The sequence below is a fragment of the Echiichthys vipera genome (genome assembly GCF_963691815.1).
Source record: "Echiichthys vipera genome assembly, chromosome: 1".
NCBI classification, from domain to species: domain Eukaryota; kingdom Metazoa; phylum Chordata; class Actinopteri; order Perciformes; family Trachinidae; genus Echiichthys; species Echiichthys vipera.
In genome coordinates, this window is record NC_139826.1 from 2,687,152 (window position 1) to 2,713,117 (window position 25,966).

At 42.3% G+C, this 25,966-nt stretch overlaps 1 protein-coding gene across 1 annotated transcript in view; it reads right to left on the reverse strand.

The window, feature by feature from the left end:
- The window catches only part of lrrk1 (leucine-rich repeat kinase 1), a 128,712-nt gene that overhangs the window by 49,334 nt on the left and 53,412 nt on the right, over nt 1–25,966 (reverse strand). The window contains 14 exon segments of the mRNA XM_083915136.1: nt 708–821; nt 824–877; nt 879–917; nt 920–933; nt 3,684–3,796; nt 4,797–4,926; nt 6,497–6,567; nt 11,068–11,180; nt 12,010–12,147; nt 13,738–13,901; nt 15,949–16,076; nt 16,814–17,040; nt 17,539–17,675; nt 20,088–20,267. Of these exon segments, the coding sequence (XP_083771262.1) occupies nt 708–821; nt 824–877; nt 879–917; nt 920–933; nt 3,684–3,796; nt 4,797–4,926; nt 6,497–6,567; nt 11,068–11,180; nt 12,010–12,147; nt 13,738–13,901; nt 15,949–16,076; nt 16,814–17,040; nt 17,539–17,675; nt 20,088–20,267 (1,622 nt within the window).

Below are 25,966 nucleotides of genomic sequence, written 5' to 3' on the forward strand. Positions count from 1 at the left end.
GAAGGAGCTGGAGAGTGAATATGTGGGGCAAGACACTGAAACCCCAAAGAATGAAATAAAACACACAGCCATTTCCTGTAACCAAATCTTTTGTTCTGCAGACAGTCATGTCTTGATGGTAATCCTAGATTTGTGAAAAACTTTTGAAGACTTTCACGAGACTTCGCTCCCCAACAATCTATACTGACCGTATAACATTAACATTAACCTTAACATCCCTGGACGAGCTCTCAGAACTTGTGCCTACGAGCTCGCTGCTGTCCTCCTTTTTTCCCTCTGCCCCCCTGGAAAACAAAAACTCCTACATCAGGACTCTCTGTTATCGGCAGCCCCACTTTCAATAAGGTCATCCCCCCACAAGCTGTCTACCCTTGGTCTGCATCCGCCTGCCTGAGACTGGCTCCTGAACTTTCTGAGTGAGTCTTATGTACACAACTTCACCACTACTACACCCACCTCCTAGCAGTGCTATAAGGAGAGTAACTGGATTCATTAGACTGGACTTATCGTCTTGGGGTCCATGAATGTCTGGGCTAAAGCAGTGGATGGACCAGCTCCACTCAGTACTGTACGGTACATTTTGAACTAGAAAGCTACAGAAATCAAAAAGCTTATGGTCCTGAAATCCAGATCATGTACTGTGTGAGTATGTGTGTGTGTGTGTGTGTGAATTTAATGTACAGAATATGTATGTAATGTCTGTTTGCCTCACGCAGTTTTTTGCCTCCATTGGGCTTATCCAGCTCCCAGGTGAAGGTAGAGATACTGCATTCTGCTGGGGTGAAGGGGGCAGCCCTGCCGGTCTGTAGGGCCCTCCAGAAGAGCCGTCTTTCCCCTGTCTGGGTGGACCAATCACAAGCATCTTCAGCAGTTTAAAAAGGCTCTGCTTTTCGAAGGTGTGCAAGGAGGAAAGCTAGGGACAGATGCAGGGACCTGGAAACCAGAGGTCAACATTTAGTTTATGGAATGTTAGAAAAGGTTTTTATTTATTATAGCCACAACAATTACAGGGAAGCAGTTGTTATAAAAACGTACGGTCTCAGGCTCTGGGCACAATGCTCATAAAGTATGTCTAAGCAAGAAAAAGGACATCACACAATAACAAAATAAGAATCTAAGTACTGCAAGTTGAGATAAAGAGTGAAATATAACATAGCCTCAGCCGATATCACAGCAGTCTACATCCCACCACAAGTGATACAAAAGCTGAGACTTTAACTCTGTTTAGACTTCAAACAGGCTAACCATAACAACATTATATCTGACTTCCATCAACATACTGACTTATATAAACATATATACATATACAAAGTATTAATACTTGATTTATTCTGAAATACTGTTATTTTTTTATCGTTCAGAATTTGATAGAATATCCTCTGTGTGTATACCACTGCTGCCCTAGCAAGTTTTTTTTAAATAACCAAGGCACTTCAAACAAAAACCTTTATTTAGTGAAAAAAAAACAGTGATCAAAATTAGAGAACAGTAACCACTGTGAATCACTAGTTTCTCACACTGCTCTGGTTTGATCTTGGTCCATTCTTCTTCAGTCTCTTCCACAGTTCAGTAACTGTAGTGGGTTTCTAAGACTTTACTTTGTTGCCAAGGATTTTCCAGAGATTCTCTATGGGGTTTAGATCTGGACTCTCTCAATATTCTTAGCTTCAAGGAACTGCTTAAACCTGTTTTACAGTGTGACAGAGGCCCCAACTCCTGCTGCAGAAAACATCTCCCAAACCATGACACTCCCTCCTCCATATTTAACTGACGTCTCCACACACTTTGGGTTCAGTCTGTCCTCAGTCCCTACGCCCAACATAATGTTTCCATCAGACCCAAATAAACTGAACGTCCTCTCATCACTGAAGTCACTCTGGACCAGTTCTCGTCCGTCCACACAACATGCTCCTCAGCAAAGGCAGGTCTAGCCTTTTTATTCTTTCTGCTGATGAGAGGTTTGGTCACTGCAGAGTGGGCTTTCACTCCAAAAAGTCTTAAACGGTGAGTCACTGTGTGCAGAGAAAGATCCTTGCCCTGTTCAGCATTAAACTGGAGACCAACTCCAGCTGCAGTGTAGAGCCGATTCCCCATTAAAGTGTAATTTGGTGTAAAATCATCCAAGGGTCATTTATGGCAAATACATTCATCAAATAAGCCATCAAGCCAACTTCTTTTTAGTATGAACTATTAATGGAGATTTTCCAGCGAGGTGCTAACAGCCGGGAGCAGCTAACAGTGATTAGCTCAGGGCAGTACGGTGAAGGCATTTAAACGTCTTTGTTAACCACTAATACTGCTCAAAATAACAGCAAACCTCTGCAGCAGCATGAGAAGCGTCACTACACAGAAAACAAAGCACCAACAACGTAGTTAGTGAACCCAGAGTTTATTAAAAGAGTGTTTTGAAAAGTTGTCCTTTTCCAAATGTGTGCTGCAGACATGGTAACCCCTCTGCCTGAGCGTCTCCGTTGGTGTCTCAATGTCCAGATTTAAAACAATAATCCACTGGTTCATCAGAGCACGGTCATTGTACCTCAATGGCAGCCTATAAAAAGTTTCTGGGTTGTCAGCTCTCATTTTTGTTTCACAGCCGGGAAAGATACAAACACAAACTATTCTGGCTCTCTTCAAGTTGCAGGCTAGTCGTCTTTACCTGTGCCTGCACTCACATATGCTGTGCGTCTTCCGGCAACACACGCCCCCATCCCCTGAGATCTTGCGTAACGTTTTTGGTGCTGCAGAGAAAGATGCTGTCTGGGACTTTTCCAAACCTTTTACTTCTATTATTAACTTATATTTCACGAAACTGCCACAAACCACAACGTTTACGTGTTTTGCTGGAATAAATCCTCAATGGGCTCCTTCCTTTGCAATTGACTTTGGTAATCGACTTGAATGGACTTTACTATGAGAGGAGCTGGTACAGGGACCAGTAGGTAAGTCTTTAAAACACTCATTTAATAAACTCTGGGTTCACTAACTACGTTGTTGCCGCTTTGTTTTCTGTGTAGGGACTCTTCTAATGCTACTGTAGAGGTTTGCTGTTATTTTCAGCAGTATTAGTTGTTAAAAAAGACGTTTGAATGCCTTCACCGTACTGCCCCGAGCTTATCACTGTTAGCGACTTCTCTGTTAATAGTTGCTACACGAAAATTGACTCGATGGCTTATTTGATGACTACTTTTGCTGAAAAAGGACCCTTGGATAATTTTACGCTTTAAGGGTCTTCTCATAATCCTGTCCTCTCGTGCACTTGTTTTACATGGACAACCTGCCTTTTTGAGGGACTTAAATGAATCTGTCCTTGTAAAGTTTCATTATTCTTGAAATCACAGACTGTGAACGGCCAACCTCTCTCTGATGGCTGAGGGTCATCCCTTTGGCCTTAGTCTGGAAAACCTGCTGTCTCAGGGTTTCAGTCTCCTTAGAGCAGCTTCCATCTTGCAAGGTAACCAAACAAAGAAAATAAAGGTTTTTGTTGAAGTGCCTTGGTTAGTACAACAATGGTATTTACACAGCAGATATTCTATCAAATTATGAGTCCTAATGGGCTTCTAGTGTAGGTGATGGGGGACAAAATCCACTGTAACAGTAATAACTGTAATATAATAATTAATATAGTGCTTTCGCAATTCTAACTATTTCCTTTTGGAAAGTATTTAAAGACATTTAGACAATACCTTCTTTTCTCACTTCCTGGGGGACATTCGTAATGTTGAGGTCTTCAGTGTCCAGCTGCCACAGGTTGGAGAGCTGACCGAGCTCTGCTGGAAGCTCCCTGATTCCAGGATTACTGTTCCGAAAGCAGGTAAGATGATTCACATGAAAAACAGGATGTTCTGAGCTATCATGCTGTCAGTTTTAAATAACTTAGTTTATTATTCCTAATTGAATTTAAATCAACTATTTACACATCATGGACCTTCTGAGCACACAAGGGGTTTGAAAAGAGTCAGATTAAAATGCTGGTTTGGGCTGTCACAGGATGTTGTGGCTGGTGTGTGAGAGCAGCTATTTGCTGCTTGGATAGAACAGCTGCAAACAGCTGTAGCAGGAGGACTGACCTCATACCAAGCGGTGGTTCCCAGAGACTGAACCCAGAACCATTACTCATTTTTGACTTTATCATTTGACCTCTTATGGTGACAAAATGTTTATGATTGTCTTTCTATCTAAAAACAACAGTTATTTTTTTTTAATTTGTCAGGAACTGTTGAGCTTAAGGGAACAGCTCTGTGAGCATCTGCAGAATGTTGGTGAACACCGCCCCTGCTGTCTGTTACAGGGAATCTTGGGAAGTGTATGGAAACATTCTCTAACACCCAGAAACTGTTGTGTTTTTCATTTACATCTTGAGCACTGACACGAGTGCCTCTACTGCACTGCACCTCTCAGACAACTTTACACCAATGTCATCAGTGTGGCAGAGAGAGGACTGAGATGTAGGCATGTTCCCATGTATTGGCAGAACATCCAGCCGATATTCGCCTTGTTGGCTGCAATCGGCCCATCTGCAAATGACATTCACAGATTGCAGTGGCTGATGTTTATCTGCTCTGCTGCATCAATTTTGTGCTGCCTAAATGTTCTGTTTAAGAGTTTAAAATACTTTTTTAGGAGTTTCTTTTCAAAAACTAGGAGAAAAAGTAGGAGGTTATATTAAAGGTTGTTTGTATGAGTGAATTGGTGCTCAACATAAAACCATGTGTATCTGCTTGGGCCCAGAATCGGTGCATCTCTACTGAGAGGGACAGTGTACAGGTGAAGGATAGCAGACAGACAGAGGGACTCACTTGGAGAGATAGAGCTCAGTGAGGCTGTGCAGACCACACACTGATTGCGGAACACATTCCAGCTGGTTGTCACTTAAGAAAAGCACTTCCAGGGAATCACGCAGAATCCTGGGAAACTCTATGGGACACACTGAGACAGAGCCATGCAGAGGGTCACAGCACATCTGCTCAAACACACACAGCAACTGCATACACATAATTAGAATCAAACCAATTCTGGAGCTGGGTTATGGACGTGTTTGGCTCTGTTTGTGTCAAACATTTCTAAGGAAAAGAACAAGAAGCAGCATCTTCCACAGAAGTGGATTCTTGGCAGAATCCAACTCTGCTGAAACAGCATGTGAAACATTGTGTAACACTAACTAGAGCTGAACGATATGTGTACTTTGTCTGAACACAGAGATTCAAGTTAAATATTATTTCAAAGATCGATTGCTCCTTAAGTGACAAACTGATGTTTAAAAATGCTCTATTTTTCATTGACAGCAACAGCTTAGAGGAACACACACACACAATTCATTTTTTGAGATAAAGTTTTGCAGACTAAATCTACATTGACCTAAAAATCAGAAATTTAGTTTGCAAGAATTTATAGTAATTTTTTAAACTATTGTATAGAGTAAAACATATTATGGCACAGTGAGTTATGTTTTTGATAAATCAAAAATCTGGTTGGATTGTATGTGGAGGAAAAAGGTTTAAGAAGTTTTGCTTGCTGCTTGGCTCCTAATTACATACACTGTTGCACAATAATGTGTATTAATCAAACTGAGAGTTGCTAGTGCAAACATGCAAGAGGTTATAGTGCTGACAACACTGTAACAGTCAATAGCAGGGAGTGTGGTAGCAGATACCTCCCAAGAAAGGGTGAGTAATTTCAGGGACTTATTTTGCCCTGAATTAAACCTGTGAGGTTGATCTTCCTCCCATCAAGCTCCATATAGCTAAAGGTTAGTGTGAGGAATGGGGTCAGAGATGGTTTCATCTTGGCAGTCAATGGTGGGATTCAGCTGTGTCTTGAGCCACATTTCCACCAAACACTTTCGATATAGTACCTGTAGAACCTAACACACCTATATGGACATGTACCTGAACACTAAACTAAACTTTCAAATGTAGGCGGGTTGTTTCAGGATGATAATAGCCACACCAAGCATCTAAGTAGTGTGTTGTTTCTATTTTTTATATTTCCACCATTGCGTGGGCGTGCAATGGTAGCCGTGTGCTGAGAAACGATCTGAAAAACTCATGCAGTGTTTTCTCTTTGCTGAGTAAAGTAAAAACAGGACGGAATGGAGTGATTCTATGGGTACCATCCACAACTTTTGACAAAAAAACAAACAAACAATGAAAACTTTTGACAATGGAAACACAAAAGTAACTTTTCTAATGTGTAACAAACTGAGCTGAAGTGACTCGGTGGAAACAAGGCTATAGAGAAGTGGTTCCCAGCCTGGAGAACAGATCCCCTTCAATAGGTCACAAGAAACATTTGAAGGGTCACAAGATGATTCAGGAGATAGAAAAAGAAAAAGCATTTCATTGTTACACGTTGTTCACATGAGTGAAAGGGGCTTTAGTTCACTAATGTAATCACAAGCTCTACAGTCCTGACATGCTCTCCAAAGGCCACATTATTAGTAGCAATTAGCATCAAATTATTTGACTGAATCATGTGCATGTGAGTAACACAGATCTACCTGGGTCTAGGTCCCTCTTGTTCCATGTAGACAGAAAGGCAAGCCTCCTGGATTTGGGTCCTTCCTCTGTTCTAGAGATGCAATTAGAAATACATTAACAAGTCCACTAATGTCAAGAACAGTAGCATTAAGAAGGAATGACAGTATATTGCATGGAATTAGCCTAATAGAGAAGAAGAAGAAGAAGAATTCCTTTATTTGTCCCGCAATGGGGAAATTCAGTTATATATGATATGATTCATATCTATGAATAGGCCAATACCTCTACTACCTCCCGCTGGCCAGGTTCTGCACTCACACTGCTATCTATGGCATGATACAGTCATTTATATTCAGTAAAAACTCACATACAAGTAGAGCAGTAATACAGTAGTTAAGGCTGCATCCACACTGCTATAAGTGTTTAGATGCGTATCTGAACTAATCTCTGTCCATATTATCACACCTGAAAACACAGATCACATGACCACTGACGTACACCGGGCAGTGGACAGGTGTGGAAAAAAAATAGTAGTGCTTATGCGCGTAAGTTGCATGCTGCCTGTTACTGCTCCGGTTTTGAGTTCGCTTTTTTTTTTTTTACTTCCTTAACTTTTATTCTCCTTTGTTAGTTTTGTTTCTTAACCCTAGCTTCTGTGAAGTTCTGCCCTCTACAATGAGGTTACTTTCGCTAGTTTTTATGTTTCTTTTCGTGCTGTTTTTATCAATGCCGCTTCCACCGGGACACGCTGTATTTGTTTACTCTGGAGAACAGCTGATCACCCTAATGCCGGCTGGCATGAGGGATGTATGGAGTAGCATGAGAACCATCACCGGGTTCCAGAAGACTGGTAGCACAGGGTTGGAGGACCGTGAGGACCAGGCCAACGAACTGAACCTATTTTTCAATAGGTTTGACACAGCCCATCCCCTACATGACTGTGCCGCTGGCTGCCCTTCAAGTAATGCCACTTTACCTCCCCCTACTGCTCCTCCTTACAGACCCCTTGTCTGCCCCTCACCACCTCACTTCACACCTACCTATTCCATCCCTCCCCCTGCTCTACATCGTGTCCTGACAATCTGATAACCTCAGCCCTCCCCCAACGGACACCTCTACAGTGTCCTTCACTTCTGACCTGGTGAGAAGACAGCTGACAAGACTCCACTCTGCAAAGCTGCAGGCCCCGATGGTGTATTTCCCAGGGTGCTTAAAGCCTGTGCCCCCCAGCTGTGTGGAGTACTTCAGGCTGAGCCTGCACCTCCAGAGGGTCCCTGTGCTGTGGAAGGCATCCTGACTCGTGCCTGTGCCAAAGACGCCGTGTAAGACGCCCTGTCCCAGTGGCCCTCAGGACTGGTGGTCCTGACGTCCCACATCACGAGGACAATGGAGAAACTCGTCCTGGGGCAGCTTAGGCCTATGGTCAGGCCCTTCACTGATCCACTACAGTTCGCTTACCAGCCCTGCCTGGGAGTTGAGGACTGCATCACCTACCTGATGAACAGAGTCTACAGTTCTGGACAAGTCTGCGAGCACTGCGAGAGTCATGTTCAGATATTTTCTGATGACTCAGCAATAGTTGGCTGCATTGGAAAGGGGGATGAAAGTGAATACAGGACTGTTGTGGGCAACTTTGTCACTTGGAGTGAGCTGAATCATCTGCAGCTCTGTGACCCCTGTCTCCGTCCAGGGGGTACCTGTGAACACTGTAGAGGAGTATAAGTACCTGGGGGTGTACTTCAATAATAAGTTGAACTGGACTAGAAACGCAGAGACTCTACAAAAAGGGCCAGAGTGGACTCTTCTTCCTGAGGAGGCTGGGTCCCTTTAACATGTGCCGGACGATGCTGATGATGTTTTATGAGTCTGTTGGGGCCAGTGCAATCTTCTTCGCTGTCACATGCTGGGGCAGTGGGCTGAAGGTCGCAGATACCAACAGACTGAACAAACTGATCAGGAGGGCCGTTGATGTGGTGGGGGAGGGGCTGGACACTCTGATGACCGTGGCAGAGAGGAGGATGCTGTCCAGGCTCCGGTCTAACCTGGACAATGTCTCCCACCCTCTCTACGACACACTGGCCCAGCAGAGGAGCACCTTCAGCAGAAGACCTAGATGCACCACAGAGCGCCACAGGAAATCTTTCCTGCCTGTGGTGATTAAACTATTCAATGCATCCCTTGGAGGAACTCTGTCACCTCTTCTCGGTAATTCAGACTCAACCACAGACAATCTTTGATCATGTATATACTTCACTACTGTAAATATTAATTTCTGAAAATGCAAATTTGAGGCTTTTGTAACATATTTTTAGTCTGTATAATATTTGTTGCTTGTAGATCTGGAGTTGTGTAATAAAAGTAATTTCCCCCCGGGGATTATTAAAGTATTTCTGATTCTGATTCTGAAACAGAAGGCAAATTGTCGTCGCCGTTACTTTGCAGTTGAAAATTCTTAAGAGGAAGAGCAACAATGGTGAAAAGTCAGAGCAGAGATTTATTTTCTTGCAGAGACGACGAGGTGGAACTGCTGATGAAAGTAAAACATAAGTATTAGGTGGTAACGGCGGTAGAAAACAGTCGTGTCAAAAGTAAACACGGCGACAGTAGAGCAGTACCAGGAGCATTATCCATCACCAGAGGAAGTCATGACAAAGAGAAAGGAGCTATAACTGGCTATAACTTATCTATAAAAATCTTCTTTTACATGCTTTATTAGTAAAACAAGTTACAATGATGCTTTGGGTAAGTCTCAACTCAGCTATCTCCTCTTTGTTTCTTTTTCCTCTTGTCTCTTTCCTTAAAAAATGTAAAACTGGGGCGGCTGGTGGCTTAGGGCGCACTCACACTGTCCATCCGTACCTTCACTGCTAAAGCCTAGTTCGTTTGAACACTGTGAGTGCTTGCACGGCCCGTTTGGGAGAGGTGGGCTTTTGTAAAGCACGTATGCACATGTACGAGCATGAGCACGAGGCCTACGGCGGTTCTGACATAATTTTAATTGTGCCTGTTCGGACATAGAAAAAAGGGTGGACCGTGCGCGGACATTTAACCCTTGTATTGTGTTAGAAAGCTGTTTACACCTGTGGTGTAAGCGGGTCCATTTGGACCCATGATTTTGAAATGCTTGAAAATCACTAGTTTTTCCGCCATTGAACAAAAGGGTTCAATGGCGGAAGAAAGGTAGCCGTTGGTGTTATGCAGAGGTGTTTGCTGCAGATTTGGTCAGATGAAAATATTCAAAAACAGTTGGACAATCCATTATGTAAACAATGCGACGCATCGCGATGACGTCAATCAATGCGTGTGACGTGTTACGGCGTGATGACGTATACCCTAAAGCAAGGGGCACGGTACGGATGGAAAGGTGTGAGTGCGCCCTTAGTGGTTGGAGCTGTCGCCCCATGTAAGCATGCCGCAGGTTCATGTCTTCCCCTCTTTCTCTAACCCCGTTTCCTGTCTGTCCTATCTAATAAAGGCTTGAAAATAGAATCTAATCAAAAACAGTAGCCTTCTGTCATATATATCTTGTTATAATGTCAGATGTTCTTGCTAAACATGACCAAAGTCTCAAATAATGAGGTAAACGTGTTTATGGGTTACCAGTCTAACCCCCCATGAACAGATCTGCTCGACGCCTCCTTTTTCTACTTTCTCAGCGGTCTGACATCAAGCCTTCACAGATTTTCATATAAGGTCATCTGTACCAGGAAAAGCACGCCAGGCACGCGGGGCACGCCCACGACGTGAAGCTATGTACAGCTCCGGTAGAACGTGCTGCTGTGTACTACATGTAGCTATATGCTAACACCGGAAAAAGCTGTAATTCTGGTGTTTTGTGTTGTTCATTACGCCCTCATTTCGGATCACACTCCTGATATAACATGTCCTGTTGTGATGTGCTTGGTTTAGAAGGCTTTCTGACAGTAGAAAACCCCACTATTCACTACAGCTGCCATCAGTCTTCTGCAGTAGTACAGAGACAGAGAACGGAGTAGCGGAGACCGGGAAGTCCCTTAACCAATCAGAGCCGAATGGGCTATTTGCGAGGTTGCGCTGCAAAAGAGCGTCTCGGAGCTTTTTCTATAACTGCAAAATCTGTCAAGTGTTTTCCAGGTTTTCCAGGATGTGTGGGAACCCTGAGTGACGAGGGCGACTACATCATAATTTCCAAATGTTTCTGTTTTAGGAGCTCAGAAATGTGAGTCACACAAGGGCACAAGGCGTAAACGTAGCAAATATATGTGTTTTTTTGACAAAAATGTACTGTAGCAGTGGGGATGTAGCCTGATAAAAATGTCTGTAACCAAACAAGCTGCAGATCCATCTAGTCTGCATTCACAGCGTCAAAGGCACTGTTTGTCATCTAACAGAAGGTGATGACAGATTTAAACTGAATCAAATAAAAGCTTAACCTACTTAGATTCACAATGAATCAGATTCAATAGTTTAATTATAAAGTTCTATGAAAGCCCAACCCTGGTTTTGTCCCACTGACAGTCACGCTGTGATGTGCATTAAAGCAGGACCTTGATTGAACTCTGTGGAGCATGTCTGAGTAACAGCTGGCAGTGTGGATGGAGTGTGAACATACTTGCCCAGCTGGTTCCTGGAAAGTTCGAGTGTCCGAAGCTGAGAGCACTTCCACTTACTGGGGGCCGGGAGTGTCGCAATCTGATTCCCACACAATCTCAACGAGACTAGAGCCTGATGGGAGGATGAGTGGGAGGAAGCGTGAGATACTGTAAAGCCCACATTCACAGTTTCCTTTCAAGGAATACACAGACAGAGGCCCTGCTCTATCATTGGCCGGCTCTCCTGCACAGTGACGAGAACACAAGTTCTCACTGGGGTCACATAATTTATTCAAATCAAACATTATCTGAATCTTAACAGAGATCTGGAATAAAGTGCAACCAAGTCTGGCAGAAAACATACATAAAGAACGACAGAAGTGGTGCTCCCAGACAGATATCTGGCTATATTATAGATATAAAAATAATCCAACTTATTTCAAATGGAGATACAGGAAAAATCACCTAACCGCTGAATACATTCTATACCAAAACTGCTGTCACGATAGCACTAGTGGTCTACTACTTAGGAATATGCTGATAAACTGATAAAGCTTTCTTATTTTGACAGATATATTCCGAGCCAATCTGTTTGAGGCTCACTGTTACATGTTTATTCCTTTTACATCTGATTTGATCTTTCTGCTTGTGTTGGTACATTCAAAAGCTTACTGGTGCAAAATCCATTATTAGTTTGTAAAATAATTGCAAAGTGAGCCATCTTTCCCCATCTCACTTGTATATTAACGTGGAGCTCCTATCCTGCAGAAAAAAGAATGCAAGTCAATGTCCCAAACATGGAGCCAATTGCACAGCAGCAGTGCCATCTACAGGCTACTGAACAGATCACACACAGGAGTCTCACTGCTTTTACTTTTAGATTCATGAATTGGGTTTGGTTGAATCCGTAGATGTGTAGGTATTAATTGAAGCCTGGTGCACATACAGTCGATGGTCCCTACCTCCAGTTCAAAGATATACGAGGGCAGCTCCTTCAGGCTGTTTTCAGAGAAGTCCACCTCCTGCAGCTGAGTCCTCCAGAAGATGGAGATGGTGTTTGGAAGACTCTCAATAACATTGGAGGAAGCTTTGCATTGCTTCTGCAGGGGAGGAGAAATTTCAATATCCATTTGTGTTATTATGTGGGAACAGTCATTTTAATTCACTGACTGATTTGTTTGTTTTTATTACACCTTTTGTTCGATTAAAAACATCAGCATGTGATGAATGTGCATTTCAGCTATTGTCTTGTGGCTTTGAATATTTCAGCAAATATCTTTAAATATATTCAAATAATATAAATCCCCGACTTTGAAGTACAAGTCTGGTATTATTTGATGTTTCTTATTGTTAAAATATCCCAGGAAAGACCAACACCAACAGTGTGATCGTCTGTGTGTCAGGTCTGCTCTGTGTGGGACCAAAAGCCCCAACAACAACATTAAAAAGACACTCATACAGTATATATATATATATATATATATATATATATATATATATATATATATATATATATATATATATGCATACAGTACAGATGTTTGTTGGCTTCCCATAAACACATACAGTGAAGAATGACATTTCTAGTTTAGCCCCATGGTTTGCACAGTATGTTTCCCAGACATACAGGAGATGCTGGAACTTCAATAATGTTCGCCTCCTCTCAGTTATCAATGGTTATTCACATATCTTAATATCATAAACACTGATTTACATTTGACTTTGAAGCTCTAGAAAAACAGCTACTGACAGCATCTCATTTTATATCAGCTTGTTTCAGCTATATGCTGTTAACACTGAGTGAAAAATTCAAACCAAAAACTTGATTTTATGGTGACACCATTCCATCAAATGGAAATGATCTTGACGTCCTGCTCCCTCTCCCCATCCCACCCTCAAGCTGTCCATGGGTTTGTCTGCAGTTTTCTACAGTATGACTGGTTTGTGACTTTTTAGCATTGTTGCTTTGCTGCTTTTATGTTTATACATGCAGTGCTTTAACACCCCCCCAGTCTGGCCGTCTGTGACATAAAACAGCCACTGACTGCCGACAGAACAGTAACCAGCAGCCAGAGCTGCAAAAGGAATGTGTAGCCCGGAGGTCTGTTTTATCTGTATGATGCAAAGGTCTCATAGGGGGCAGGGAGACGAGTGGATGACACACTGACGGACCATAATGTGCAACAAAAAGATATGCTAATGACGTGTTGGGGCTTATTAAAGCTAAATTCCACTTCACAACTCTCAAAGTAGTCAGATAGTAGTACTGTTTACACTACACAGCTTGCTGTCTTGTAATTGGAGCAATGGCTCAGTGAAGGGTTGCTTCTGATCTGGGGCTTTTGTTGGGAGAGCAGTACTGTGTCACAGGCCTAAACCAGAATAAATCCATGCAGGCTCACACACACCACACTATATAAAAGCGAAACTCGACATTTGCTGACAATGTTTGATGTGCTTGACAAAGTGCAGTGTGAATAAACCAAATACAACAAAAATGCAACTAGGTTGCAATTGTATCTTCCGAATCACACAGTCTGCTGAACTATAGGTGTCAGGGTGCCCTACCAGAAAAGTCCCTTACAGTAATACCTAGAATATCAACAGCAAATGGAATACTCTATTTGGATGAAAAGATCTAAACTCATCAGATAAACCAAAGAGGAAGTGGTGGCAGTGTAGTTTCTTACCAGTGGACAGGCCCAGGGGTCAGGGAAGCTGCTCAGTGTGTTCCTGCACACATTGAGAGAGCTCAGCGATTTCAGGCAGTGCATGACTGCTGTGGGCAGACTGTTCAGACAGTTATCAGACACATCCAGCTCCTCTAGCTTACGAAGACCGATCCAGTTAGTAGCTGACAGAGAGGAAATATAGAACACAGCCAAAGTCTGAAGTAGACCTGAACAAACAGCTATTGTTGTACTAAATGAATAGAATTACTTTAATGATCCCAGACTGGGAAATTATTTTGTAACAGCAGTAGTGGGTCAGCGAATAAACACTTTATACATAACATAAATAGAATCCAATATATACATAGTGTATATATACAGTGCACAGTGTGCTATAAACAATAAACAATAATAATATATACAACAAAATATGCAAAATATACTATAACAATAATAATATATACAAAACAAAAAAAAACAGTAGAGAGAGCAGAGTTCTCTGTCAGGCAGAGGTGAGAGAGTTATTATATACAGTGATGGATTGTGGCAGGAAAGATTTCCTGTATCTGTTGCTACGACAGTGAAGCTAAAGAAGCCTTTTGGAGAAGGTGCTCCACTGTCTGGCCAGTGTGAGTTGGAGAGGGTGGAGAGGATTATCCATGATGGATAACAGTTTTTTCAGTGTCCTCCTCTCCACCACAGCCCCCAGAGTGTCCTGTTTGCAGCCAATCACAGAGCCAGCCTTTGTATATAAAAGACTGTAATAACCTACATGTGTTGAATTACAATAAATCCAGACTTTTAATAGGTGAGTAGTGCTGCAACAATAAGTTGGTTAAGCGATCAGAAAATGGGAACTGTTCTCTGTTCCTTCCTCTGTTCTTCTCTTTTACATCACTGTAAACTAAGGGCGCACTCAAACTGTATATTCGTACCTTGCCCCGTGCTGTAAAGTGATTGTCCCCCCTCCCTCTTCTCCCTCTCGCACTCACATTACTTGAAAGGATCAAAGCCTCGTCTCAAATGCTTCTTGCTTGTAGACATCATCACCCCTCAGATTTTTTGTTTTGTCTGAATATTTTCATCTGACCGAATCTGCAGTAAACACTTCTCCTCAGCATCAGACCACCGCGAACCGTTTGGCTAACTTGACTCTCGCCAGATGACTTTGTTCTGCCTTGCTTCCGGCTTGACTCCGCCTAGCTCCACTCAACCATCTAGATTTGCTCCATAGGAAAGTGATTTCAGGGTCCGCCAAAAATGGTCAGGCTAATCAGGACCGCCGGGCGGGGTTTGATAGATGTGACGCAGCAGAGAAACGACTGTTGTGATTCAGACAACAATGGCGGCTCACATCGAGGAAGCAGACGTCAACATGGATGCTGTTGTTTCATCCGTGTTGTCCAATCTAGAGAATCTTTCTTCTTTAAAAGAGCACCAGAGAACGGCTCTGAAGGCTTTTGTTGGTGGAAAACATGTTGCCTGTTCTGTTTGGCTTTTCCCTGCGTCCCTCTCATCAGTGTCACAGGTTGGTTTTAATGTGAGTGGTTGAAGTAGCAGTCAATAAAGCTGACAGACAAGTGGTATATCCAATCATATGCAAAGATTTTTGATAAGGCCAAGCCTCCTAAAATCACTTTGCTATGGAGAGATCCCAGATGGATGAGTGAAGCAAGGTGGGACCAAATTCATCTGGAGAGAGTCAGGTTACCGTTTGGCGGCATCTTTAATGTCCGTCACGGGGGAACAGTCGTATAAAAATAGACATTAGGGACCGCCGCCAATGCTCGTACTCGTGCATGTGCATCTGTGCTTTACTAAAGCCCACCTCTCAGGCCACATCTGGCAAGCGGAACAGTTGTGCTCACACTGGACAAACGAACTAAACTTTAGGTGTGAAGCGTGTTTGGGCACGGTACGAATGGAAAGTGTGAGTGTGCCCTAAATGTCTCTAGCTGATTTAAAAAAGGTTCAGGAAGTGTTTATGTCGAGTGCAAAGGACGCACCACATCTGAAACAGCTTTGCCCGGCTCTTTACTGATGCTAAAGTCTGGGGGTTGCCATGTTCAGTGTCACCCTTGAAGCTCTTGATCCAACTCTTTCAAAATAACTTTCACATGCTGCTGACAACAACTGAGTTAATATATCATTCAAAGCTACATTAGATCTATAGAAAAATTTCTCCCTACATACATATAATAGTTATGTACAGGCTGAGTTGGAACATACCGGCAGGGATGTCAAACAGGACGGTGAGCTGGTTCTTAGCAGCATAAAGTCTCTGAATTTGGGTAAGATGGAGAAGTCCAGGTGGCAAACTGGTGAGCTGGTTCTGAGAGAGATTTATCTGCTGTAAACTGAAGCACAGGAGGAGAGAGGCTGAGAGGGAGACAGCTGACAGGTTCCTCTTTATGACACAAGCAGCTCCTTTCAGGACTGAGTCCTTTAATCAGTGTTTGCAACTGTTTACACTTGTAAAAGCCTTCAATGACATTTGACACTGACATTAGGTGCGTTTCCACTATGGTCTAATGCCCAGAATCAGGCGGGTCTATCTCACCGAAACACCCCTAATTTGCATGTCAGTCCCTCGAGCGGCCATTTGTTGGCCCTGTGGGAGATCAGCGGGGTGAAAAGCCTGTCTTTTAAGGTGGAGTGTTTTCTTTCATGTTACTTGTTGACATTGTAAATCATATGGGGCCACCTTAAATCAAACTACAACTATTCTGGATTTCTCACTTTGAGAAAGAACGGCGCTAAGCTGCATGGACATCACTGATCAGCTGATCACTGGTGATCCAAACCCACTCAGAGTGATACGTCACCTCCAGAGTTTCTAAATCCCTCTGGGGCCTTTTTTTTTGTAATGAAACACGGGGAGTGAGCGGCCATTTGAGAGGACGTGGCCTAAAACTTTCCGAGCTGCCACATTTTACCCTAATGGAAACACATCTATTCTGAGAAGGAAGCTCGTTTCCCTTTTGGCCAACATGAGAAAATATCACTATTAGAAAGTAACAGAATTAACTTTAGGACATCCATCAAAGAGGGAATATAATATATTTGTCACAGCTGCATCTTGTTCCATATGTACCTGGAGCAGATGACCTCCTGGGAATTGTGCGTAGCTGGCAGCTCTGTCAGTAGATTGTTAGAAAGATCCAGAGTCTGCAGGTGGAGGAGACCCCAGGGCACCACGGAGGGCAGAGCGGCCAGGCTGTTGGAGGACAGATCCAGGTGGGTGATACAGGAGGAGACATCCATGAACCAATCCAACTCCAACCAGGGCAGCTGCAGACCACTCCAGCACACAGTGACGGCCTGAACACAGCAGACTTGATATCATGAGAAGGGCTGAGAACAACAGAGATAGAGACAGTCTATCTCTAAACACTTAGTACAAAGTATTATGAACTTATTTACAATACACTTTAATGTGTAAAGAGATATTTTGCTGATTTAAATCCAACTCTGTGCCACAGCAATGTGAGCAGAAGAACGATTTTTGGCTTCCTCTATAGTCACATCGCACAGAGTTAGGAGCATCGAAGCTCAATTCGATATGATTGCGATGTCTGCAGAAATCTCAGCTGCTTTGCCACTAAAGCCAGAATTTCATCACATATTCTGACACTGAGCAGTACATGTTGAAGAAAATAACAGTATTTCAGAGTAGAAATAGTATTCATAATTTATTCTGTATTGTTGCTCTCCAGTGTAAATCCTGATTAACGGCGACACTCTCCTCTGACAGCCTCACATTTATAGGTTCAGAAACACATGATCATTGCCCTCCCTTTGTGTTTCACCAACACAGACCTTTTCTCCTTCTGCGTTGGAGGTTTCCTGTAGTTTGAGTCTGAGGAGGTGTTTGCTGAAGGCTGGATGGTCCATGAGGGTGTACGAGGAGAATCCTGCTCCGTTCTGCAGCAGGAAGTGAGCGATTTCCTCGTTACCTGCAACACACAACACACCACTCACAGCAGAGGTAGCATCTGTCCTCAGTACTGTTCCAGCACTTCTGCAATCACAACCTGGCATGTCTCTAATACCTGCGTTTTTTGTGTCCCCAACCAACAATTTACACATCTGATTGGTCAAGTCCTGCCTATTGTCGGCTGACAGTCCAATCATGTTGTTGTTTTATGATGTTTTTTTCTCCTTTTCAACGCAGGCGTGCATTTTGTCCACACGAAAAGAAGAACAGAAGCCCGGCTGCCACCACGAGTTGTCAGTTGTATTTTTGATAACTCAGTTTAAGGTTTATGTAGGAAAAAAAAGAGATTCATGATGTGACTATCACTTAGCTGTTAGCTTCAGAATAACACACAGCTTTGTTTGTTGTGTCTGAGGTGTATGTGTAGCTGTCCATTTGAAACAGAGTGGAGGGGATCGGGAGACAGAACACGTCAGTGCGCCTGCTTGCCTTCGTTGTTGTTAAAAGAACTTTAAGCTATGATTTAATTTCCCCTCATTGTAGCTATGTACAGAAGGGAAACAGCAGGAAGTGAAGAGAAAGTCAATGAGAGGGAGAGAGAGAGAGCTGCAAGCTGCAAACACCTGGTTCTAAGCTCCCCCCCTTCTGATTTTGACTGAGACTCTATCATCAATTGTATTACTTTTTGCATGCTACATTCTTATGCGAGTGTTCTGAAACAGTTACGCATTTTAGGGCTGTTATTGCGAAAGGTAAGAATAGAAAAAGTAGATCTGGTATGCGCTGCCTTTGTCAAGATTGAAAAGAGTAAAGTTTGCCGTCATGGTTTGGACTACAGACCCTCCCTGTTGTTTTATAATAATTTTGACTGTATGACTCAACCTTGTTCCAAAACAATAATTCTTTCACTTTATTGCCACATAATAGTTGCATTCTGTGTGAAATTCCTCATGACAAAAAATATAGTGACATGCTAATGAATCACTACTTAAAGTTATAATCCGTAACATTTTAATTTATTTAATTGTCTTTTAAGTTCCTATCTATCAAATAGTGAGTTAAAACAATGGTGATTGATCATATGACCCACTAATGAAAACACTTGTGTTTGCTGCCCAGAAATACCATCTGAGTGTCTGTGGCGACTCCCGCGCTAAAATCAAATGCACCGCACGGTAAGTGATGATTTTCACTGCATTCCCTTTCTCTCTTCCGGCCTCCTTTCAGTGGAGCATGTGAAGGCATCACGCTGCATCGCGCAGGTGAAAGCTGCCATTCTACTGACCTCATACAGTCAACACTGTTCGGTTTCCAAAGGAACTCTGGGAGAAGAAATCCCAGAGGCTCACCTGCAGTTACATCTTAGCACCAAAGTGGCCGCTAGAAACAACACAACTCAATTCTAACGGATTACAGCTTTAAGGTCTAAGGGGCCTTTCAGACCTCTGAGCTCTGAAACCCATTATTTCCAGTAGTTTCATGATGCTGCTGCTGCGTCAAGCAAAGTACAGCTGCTGCTAAGCTCTGCTCATACCGCGTTTGGTCAAAAAGGCCCATAACGGCCAAAATCCGGAATGGAACACCACAACACAGCACGACTCCCATAGTATGCCCACAGCAGACCACACATACATCTGGTGCACAGTCTGTAGGAGCCATGTTTTATAAACCTCTATACCCCAAAACCGCTAGAGGGAAGTATTTCCTTTTGTTACTGACCTGAACCGGATGGTGGCGGGGGTCAGGTCGGTTACTTTAGGTTAATCAGTGGTGGTTGTCCAGGTGTTGCTAATCAAAGGAGGGGCAAACAGTTTCGACATGTGCTTGAGCATTTTGTCCGTTTATTTTTTTATGTGAACAAGTGATAAATATATGGCTTCATTAAAAAATTAAACAGTGATTATTATTATTTCAAATGCAAAGGACGTTTTTGTTGGTTTAATGCTCGAGTGCACGTCAAAACAAACAATCAGCATCCAGCAGTGAACAAAGGGAAAGGACTTGTCACTACACAGTCCTTATGAGGTCAAATATGTGGTGCATTTTGCTAATAATGCTTCCTCCCTCCTCAGTCCTCCAGCCCCCCATATGCAAAGTGATGGAGGTCGGCCTTCACCATGTTCCAATCCCTTGGGGGAGCATGGGGGCTCCCAGAGGAGTTTTGACCCACAGAGGATCCACAGATGTAGCTAGTGACTAAGATGCTAGGAGGAGACATGAGAGCAGCGAGGAGCCACAATGGCTGAATGGAAAGCACCCATACTATGTATTGTATCTCTCAGCTTTCAGGACATGAAGCAGGAGCTGGATATTTTTTAAGGCACTGTAGAAATAATTTTTATCTAACTGGATACTTTTGTATTAGTAAATGCGGTTTACTGTGTTGGACGTACAGATGATGTCTAGAGTGTGCTGGTGTTTGTCTTCCTACCTGCTCGTGCAGCAGCGTACAGCGGCAGCCCAGTGATGACAGCAAACTCATCGCTGTGGATGGCACAGTCCTTGGCATCAGCTTCGTAGTCGTGGACCAACAGCCTGACCACGTCCAGGTGACCCTGCTGGCAAGAGGTGGCCAGCATCCAGTTCAGCAAGTCTCTCCTCAGACACGGACCTGAGAGGGAGCCACAGACCCAACAGCAGTCAGGGGAGAGCAGTCTGAGGACATATTCTTTTCTTAAACTGCACAACATAGCTTTCTTTAGTTCAGGCACCAATGTGACACACAAGACCAGACCAGACAAGACCAGACAGGACCGGACCTCGAGTTGAGCATCCACACTTTTCTGTCTGACAGATTATTTTCTCAATGATGGCTTTTGTTGGTGTTGATGAGATGAGAGAATAAAACCATTATTTTGTGAAAAAAACAGTGATCAAAGTTAGAGAACACTTTTAGATCCCTCCCAGTTATTGGTGTTAATCTGGCACGTGGTGACAATTGACTTCATTGTTGGACACACCTTATTTATCTGCAGCTCTCCCGGTTACTTTGTAAGATGGAAGCTGCTCTAAGGAGACTGAAACCCTGAGACAGCTGGTTGTCCAGATGAATGCCAAAGGGATGACCCTCAGCCATCAGAGAGAGGTTAGGCGAACACACAGTCTGTGATTTTAAAAAGATTGAAACTTTAGGACACAGATTCATTTAATCTGTGTCCTAAAGTTTTAGAAAGTTCTCTCTGTGTCATTATTCCCTCGTTTTTCACTGATCGCCAATAAACCTGCAGGAAATTCGTTCTCAGACTACCTTCAAGTGTAAAGAAATCCAAAATCAGGACGTATTTGAAGGAGTAACTCGTGACCTTGTTCTCCAGTGTCTTTTGTCCGGGTGCTTTGAGGTCAGGGGTTCCAGACTACTGACATCTGGTGGACATTTACTACAACACCATCTGCTTGAAATTTAAACGAAGGATTCCTCAGGTTTTCTAACTATTAATATCTTAAAAAACATACATATGTGAAACTGTAAACGCTTGCAAAGCCTTAAAACTAAAGACACTTGTACGTTTGTCACAACCATGTTTAAGTATTTAATTATACTGAGGTTTCACCTCGCAAACACCACTGTTGCTTCAAGACATGCAAAATGAAAAAGGAACAGCAGCAACAACTTGTAATTGACAAAACACATGACAAAAAAGCTTATATATTCAGTCAACTAAGGTTTCGTAGATAATTGGCAGTCTTTCTGGGGAAAACCTGGTCTTATTAGGAGAGATGGTATTCATCCTACTTTGGAGGGTGCCGCTCTCATATCTAAGAACCTGGACGCAGTTGTTAGTGGTCTAAAACCATGACAACCCAGTGTTGGGATCAGGAAGCAGAGTCGCAGTTTAATACACCTCTCTGCGCTGCCCTTATCGCAGGTGCCCAGGAAGCAGAGTGGCAGTCTTACACACCTCTCTGCGCTCCCTGTGGAGCATTTTCCAGCTCAGTTTAGTATACAAACACTGTCTGCCCCACGATCATTTAAATTAAACAGATCAAAAATGAACAGAAGAGGAGCTATAAAGAAAAACTTGAGACAAATCAACGCAAAATCTGCGACTATGCAACAATATCAGAAAATAAAATGTGGACTTTTAAACATCCCTGTCATCTAAAGCTGTATTAGTAAACGATCTGATATCAGATAACCATATTGATTTACTCTGTCTGACCGAAACATGGCTGCGTCCCGAAGAATATGTTAGCCTAAATGAATCCACTCCTCCCAGTCATATTAATACTCATACCACGAGGCAGTGGTCGAGGAGGAGGCGTTGCAGCTATTTATGACTCAGGCCTTTTAATAAACCCTAAACCTAAACTAAATTATAATTCATTTGAAAGTCTTGTTCTTAGTCTTTCACATTCAACCTGGAAAACTGTGCAGCCAATTATATTTGTTATAGTGTACCGTGCTCCTGGTCCGTACTCTGAATTTCTGTCTGAATTCTCAGAGTTTCTGTCAAATTTAGTCCTTAAATCTGACAAAGTAATATTGTAGGTGATTTTAATATTCATGTGGAAAGCGATAATAATAGTCTCAGAATCGTGTTTATCTCTCAATTAGATTTGATTGGTTTTAGTCAGAGTGTACATAAACCTACTCACTGTTTTAATCACACCCTCGACCTTGTTTTGGTTTATGGTGTGGAAATTAATGACTTAATAGTCTTTCCACAGAATCTTATTTTATCAGACCATTATTTAATAACTTTTGAATTCATATTACAGGACTACTCACATCTGGGTAAAAGTGTCTACACTAGATGTTTATCTGATAGTGCTATAACTAAATTTAAGGAAGCGATCCATCTGCATTTACTTTAATGCCTTATCCTAATATTCAAGACTCCTGCACTAACGTTAGTTTCTCTGAAATTGATCACATTGTTGACAGTGTTGCAGGCTCTCTAAGAACAACACTCGACTCTGTTGCTCCTTTAAAAAAGAAGATAATAAAACAGAGGAAGTTAGCTCCGTGGTATAACTCACAAACCCGTGAATTAAAACAAATATCGCGAAAGTTGGAAAGTAAATGGCGCTCCATTAAACTGGAGGAATCTCACTTAGTTTGGCGAGAAAGTCTTAAAACCTATAGGAAGGACCTCCGTAATGCCAGAGCAGCATATTACTCATCTTTAATAGAGGAGAATAAGAACAATCCTAGATTTCTTTTCAGCACTGTAGCCAGGCTGACAGAGAGCCACAGCTCTATCGAGCCATGTATTCCTATAACCCTCAGTAGTAACGACTTCATGACCTTCTTTAATGACATATAACTATTAGAGACAAAATCAACTCGCTTGGCACCAATTTTTCATCAAACCCAGGAACCTTACAAACTGCTTTTCTACAGTCGACCTTAAATTAACCTCTACTATTTCAGCATCAAAACCTTCTACTTGTCTCCTAGACTCTATTCCAACTAGGTTACTTAAATAAGTGTTACCTTTAATTAGCACTCCTGTATTAGATATGATTAACATGTCTTTATCAGCAGGTTATGTACCACAGTCTTTTAAAGTAGCTGTAATTAAACCTCTCCTTAAAAAGCCCAGTCTTGATCCTGAGGTACTAGCCAACTATAGACCTATATCTAACCTTCCTTTTCTCTCTAAGATCCTCGAGAAATTAGTTGCCAATCAGTTGTGTGAGTTTTTACATAATATTGAGATATTTGAGGATTTCCAGTCAGGATTTAGAGCAAATCATAGCACTGAGACAGCACTGGTTAAAATTACTAACGACCTTCTAATAGCTTCAGACAAAGGACTCGTCTCTGTAGTTGTTTTACTAGATCTTAGTGCTGCCTTCGACACTATTGACCATCACATCCTGCTACAGAGACTGGAGCATCTAATTGGCATTAAAGGAACCGCACTGAGCTGGTTTAAGTCATATTTATCAGATAGATCTCAGTTTGTACATGTTAATGACAAATCCTCCATGCACACTAAAGTTAGTCACGGAGTCCCACAGGGTTCTGTCCTTGGACCGATTCTTTTCACCTTATATATGCTTCCCTTAGGAAATATTATAAGGAAGCACTCCATACATTTTCATTGTTATGCTGATGATACACAATTATATTTGTCGATCAAACCAGAAGAAACCCATCAGTTAGATAAACTTCAAATGTGCATTAAGGAAATAAAAAGCTGGATGACCTGCAATTTTCTGATGTTAAACTGAAGTTATTGTACTTGGCCCCAAAGGCCTCCGAAACTCAATAGCTAAAGACATTGTTACTCTGGATGATGTTGTTTTGTCCTCCAGCACCACAGTAAGAAATCTGGGTGTTATTTTTGATCAGGATATGTCCTTTGATTCTCACATAAAACTAACAACAAGGACTGCATATTTTCACCTGCGTAATATTGCAAAAATTAGGAACATTGTGTCTCAGAAAGATGCAGAGAAACTTGTCCATGCATTTGTTACTTCTAGGCTGGACTATTCCAACTCCTTATTATCAGGCTGCTCCAATAAGTCTGTTAAGAGTCTCCAGTTGGTCCAAAATGCTGCAGCTCGTGTACTAACTAAAACAAATAGAGGAGAACATATTTCTCCTGTATTAGCTTCTCTGCACTGGCTACCTGTAAAATCTAGAATAGAATTTAAAATCCTTCTCCTTATGTACAAAGCTCTTATTGGTCAGGCTCCGTCGTATCTTAAAGAGCTCATAGTACCGCATCACCCTACTAGATCTCTGCGCTCTGAGAATGCAGGGCTACTCGTCGTTCCTAGAGTCTCCAAAAGTAGAAGTAGAGGCAGAGCCTTCAGCTACCAAGCTCCTCTCCTGTGGAACAAACTCCCAAATGTTATTCGGGAGGCAGACACTGTCCCCTTATTTAAGAGTAAACTTAAAACTTTCCTTTTTGATAAAGCTTACAGCTAGGGCTTACGATAAGACTTTATTCTGCTTAATTATGCTGCTATAGGCCTAGTCTGCCGGGGGATAATACTTTTCCTGATACTCTGAGCTTCTCTCCTCTCTGTCTGTACCATTCATGTCTCATCAATGCATGTTACTAATTCAGCTTCTTCCCCGGAGCTGTTTGTGCTTTGTCGTCTCGCAGGTCTCTGCTGATCGTGGTGGTGCCTGCTGCCGTGGTCCTACATGACGCTTCCTGCTGCTATTATCACTGTTACTCATATATACTATCACTAGTTTAATAAACAATAAAATTTGTAGCTGTATCGTAGCTGCTATTGCCACTACTCATCATTGATCATGTTTGCCACCATAATTATTATCATTTTCATATTCTGTCACCTTAGCTGTGCTTGTTTCTACTATTCTGTTGTATTAACTGTCTTAACATATACGTTATATTCACATTACTATAAATATTATTATAGTTACTGTTAGGCTTTGCTTGCATCTCTGGAAGTGTGTCTGTCTGTCTCTCTCTGTCCATCTGTGTGTCTTTTCTCTCTTTCTCTCTCCTTTTCTTCCTCCCCAACCGGTCAAGACAGATGGCCGTCCTCCACAGAGCTGGGTCTGTCTGACGTTCCTACCTGTTAAAGGGAAGGTTTTCGTTGCCACCGTACTCTACAGAGGAATTGTTGGGTCTATGTAAATCATAAATAAGTCATTGAGTGTGGTCTTTACCTACTCTGTAAAGTGTCCTGAGATAACTTTTGTTATGATTCGACACTATAAATAAAATTGAATTGAATTGAATTGAATTTAAGTCCCTCAAAAAGGCCGATCGTCTACGTAAAACAAGTGCACGAGAGGACTGGATTATGAGAAGACTCTCAATGGGGAGACTGCAACTGTCTCCTAATCAGCTGCAATTTTCATGCAAGACAATGCCCCCTGTCACACTGCAAAACAGGTTAAGCAGTTCCTTGAAGCTAAAAATATTGAAACAATAAAATGGCCAGAGTCCAGATCTAAACCCCATAGAGAATCTCTGGAGAATCCTTGGCAACAAAGTAATGTGTAAGAAACCCACTCCAGTTAGTGAACTGTGGAAGAGAGTGAAGAAGAACAGACCAAGATCAAACCAGAGCAGTGTGAGAAACTAGTGATGTCCTTTTGGCGCAGATGTGCTGAGTTCATTCAAATCAAAATAAAGGTTTTTGCTGAAGTGCCTTGGTTATTTAAAAGGGAAATACACAGATTTACAATACTCAGATTTTCTAACCTGTGTCCAGCTTTTTGATTAATGTTAAATGTGATGTCCATATTATTTGAAAATGAATGAGTCCGTCTTTTGCTTTTCCACTCAAGAAATCAGACTTTAGAGAGGCCTTTTATTGTGACCAGCCAATAACCATTTTGTCTTATCAGCATCATGATATGCCATACCT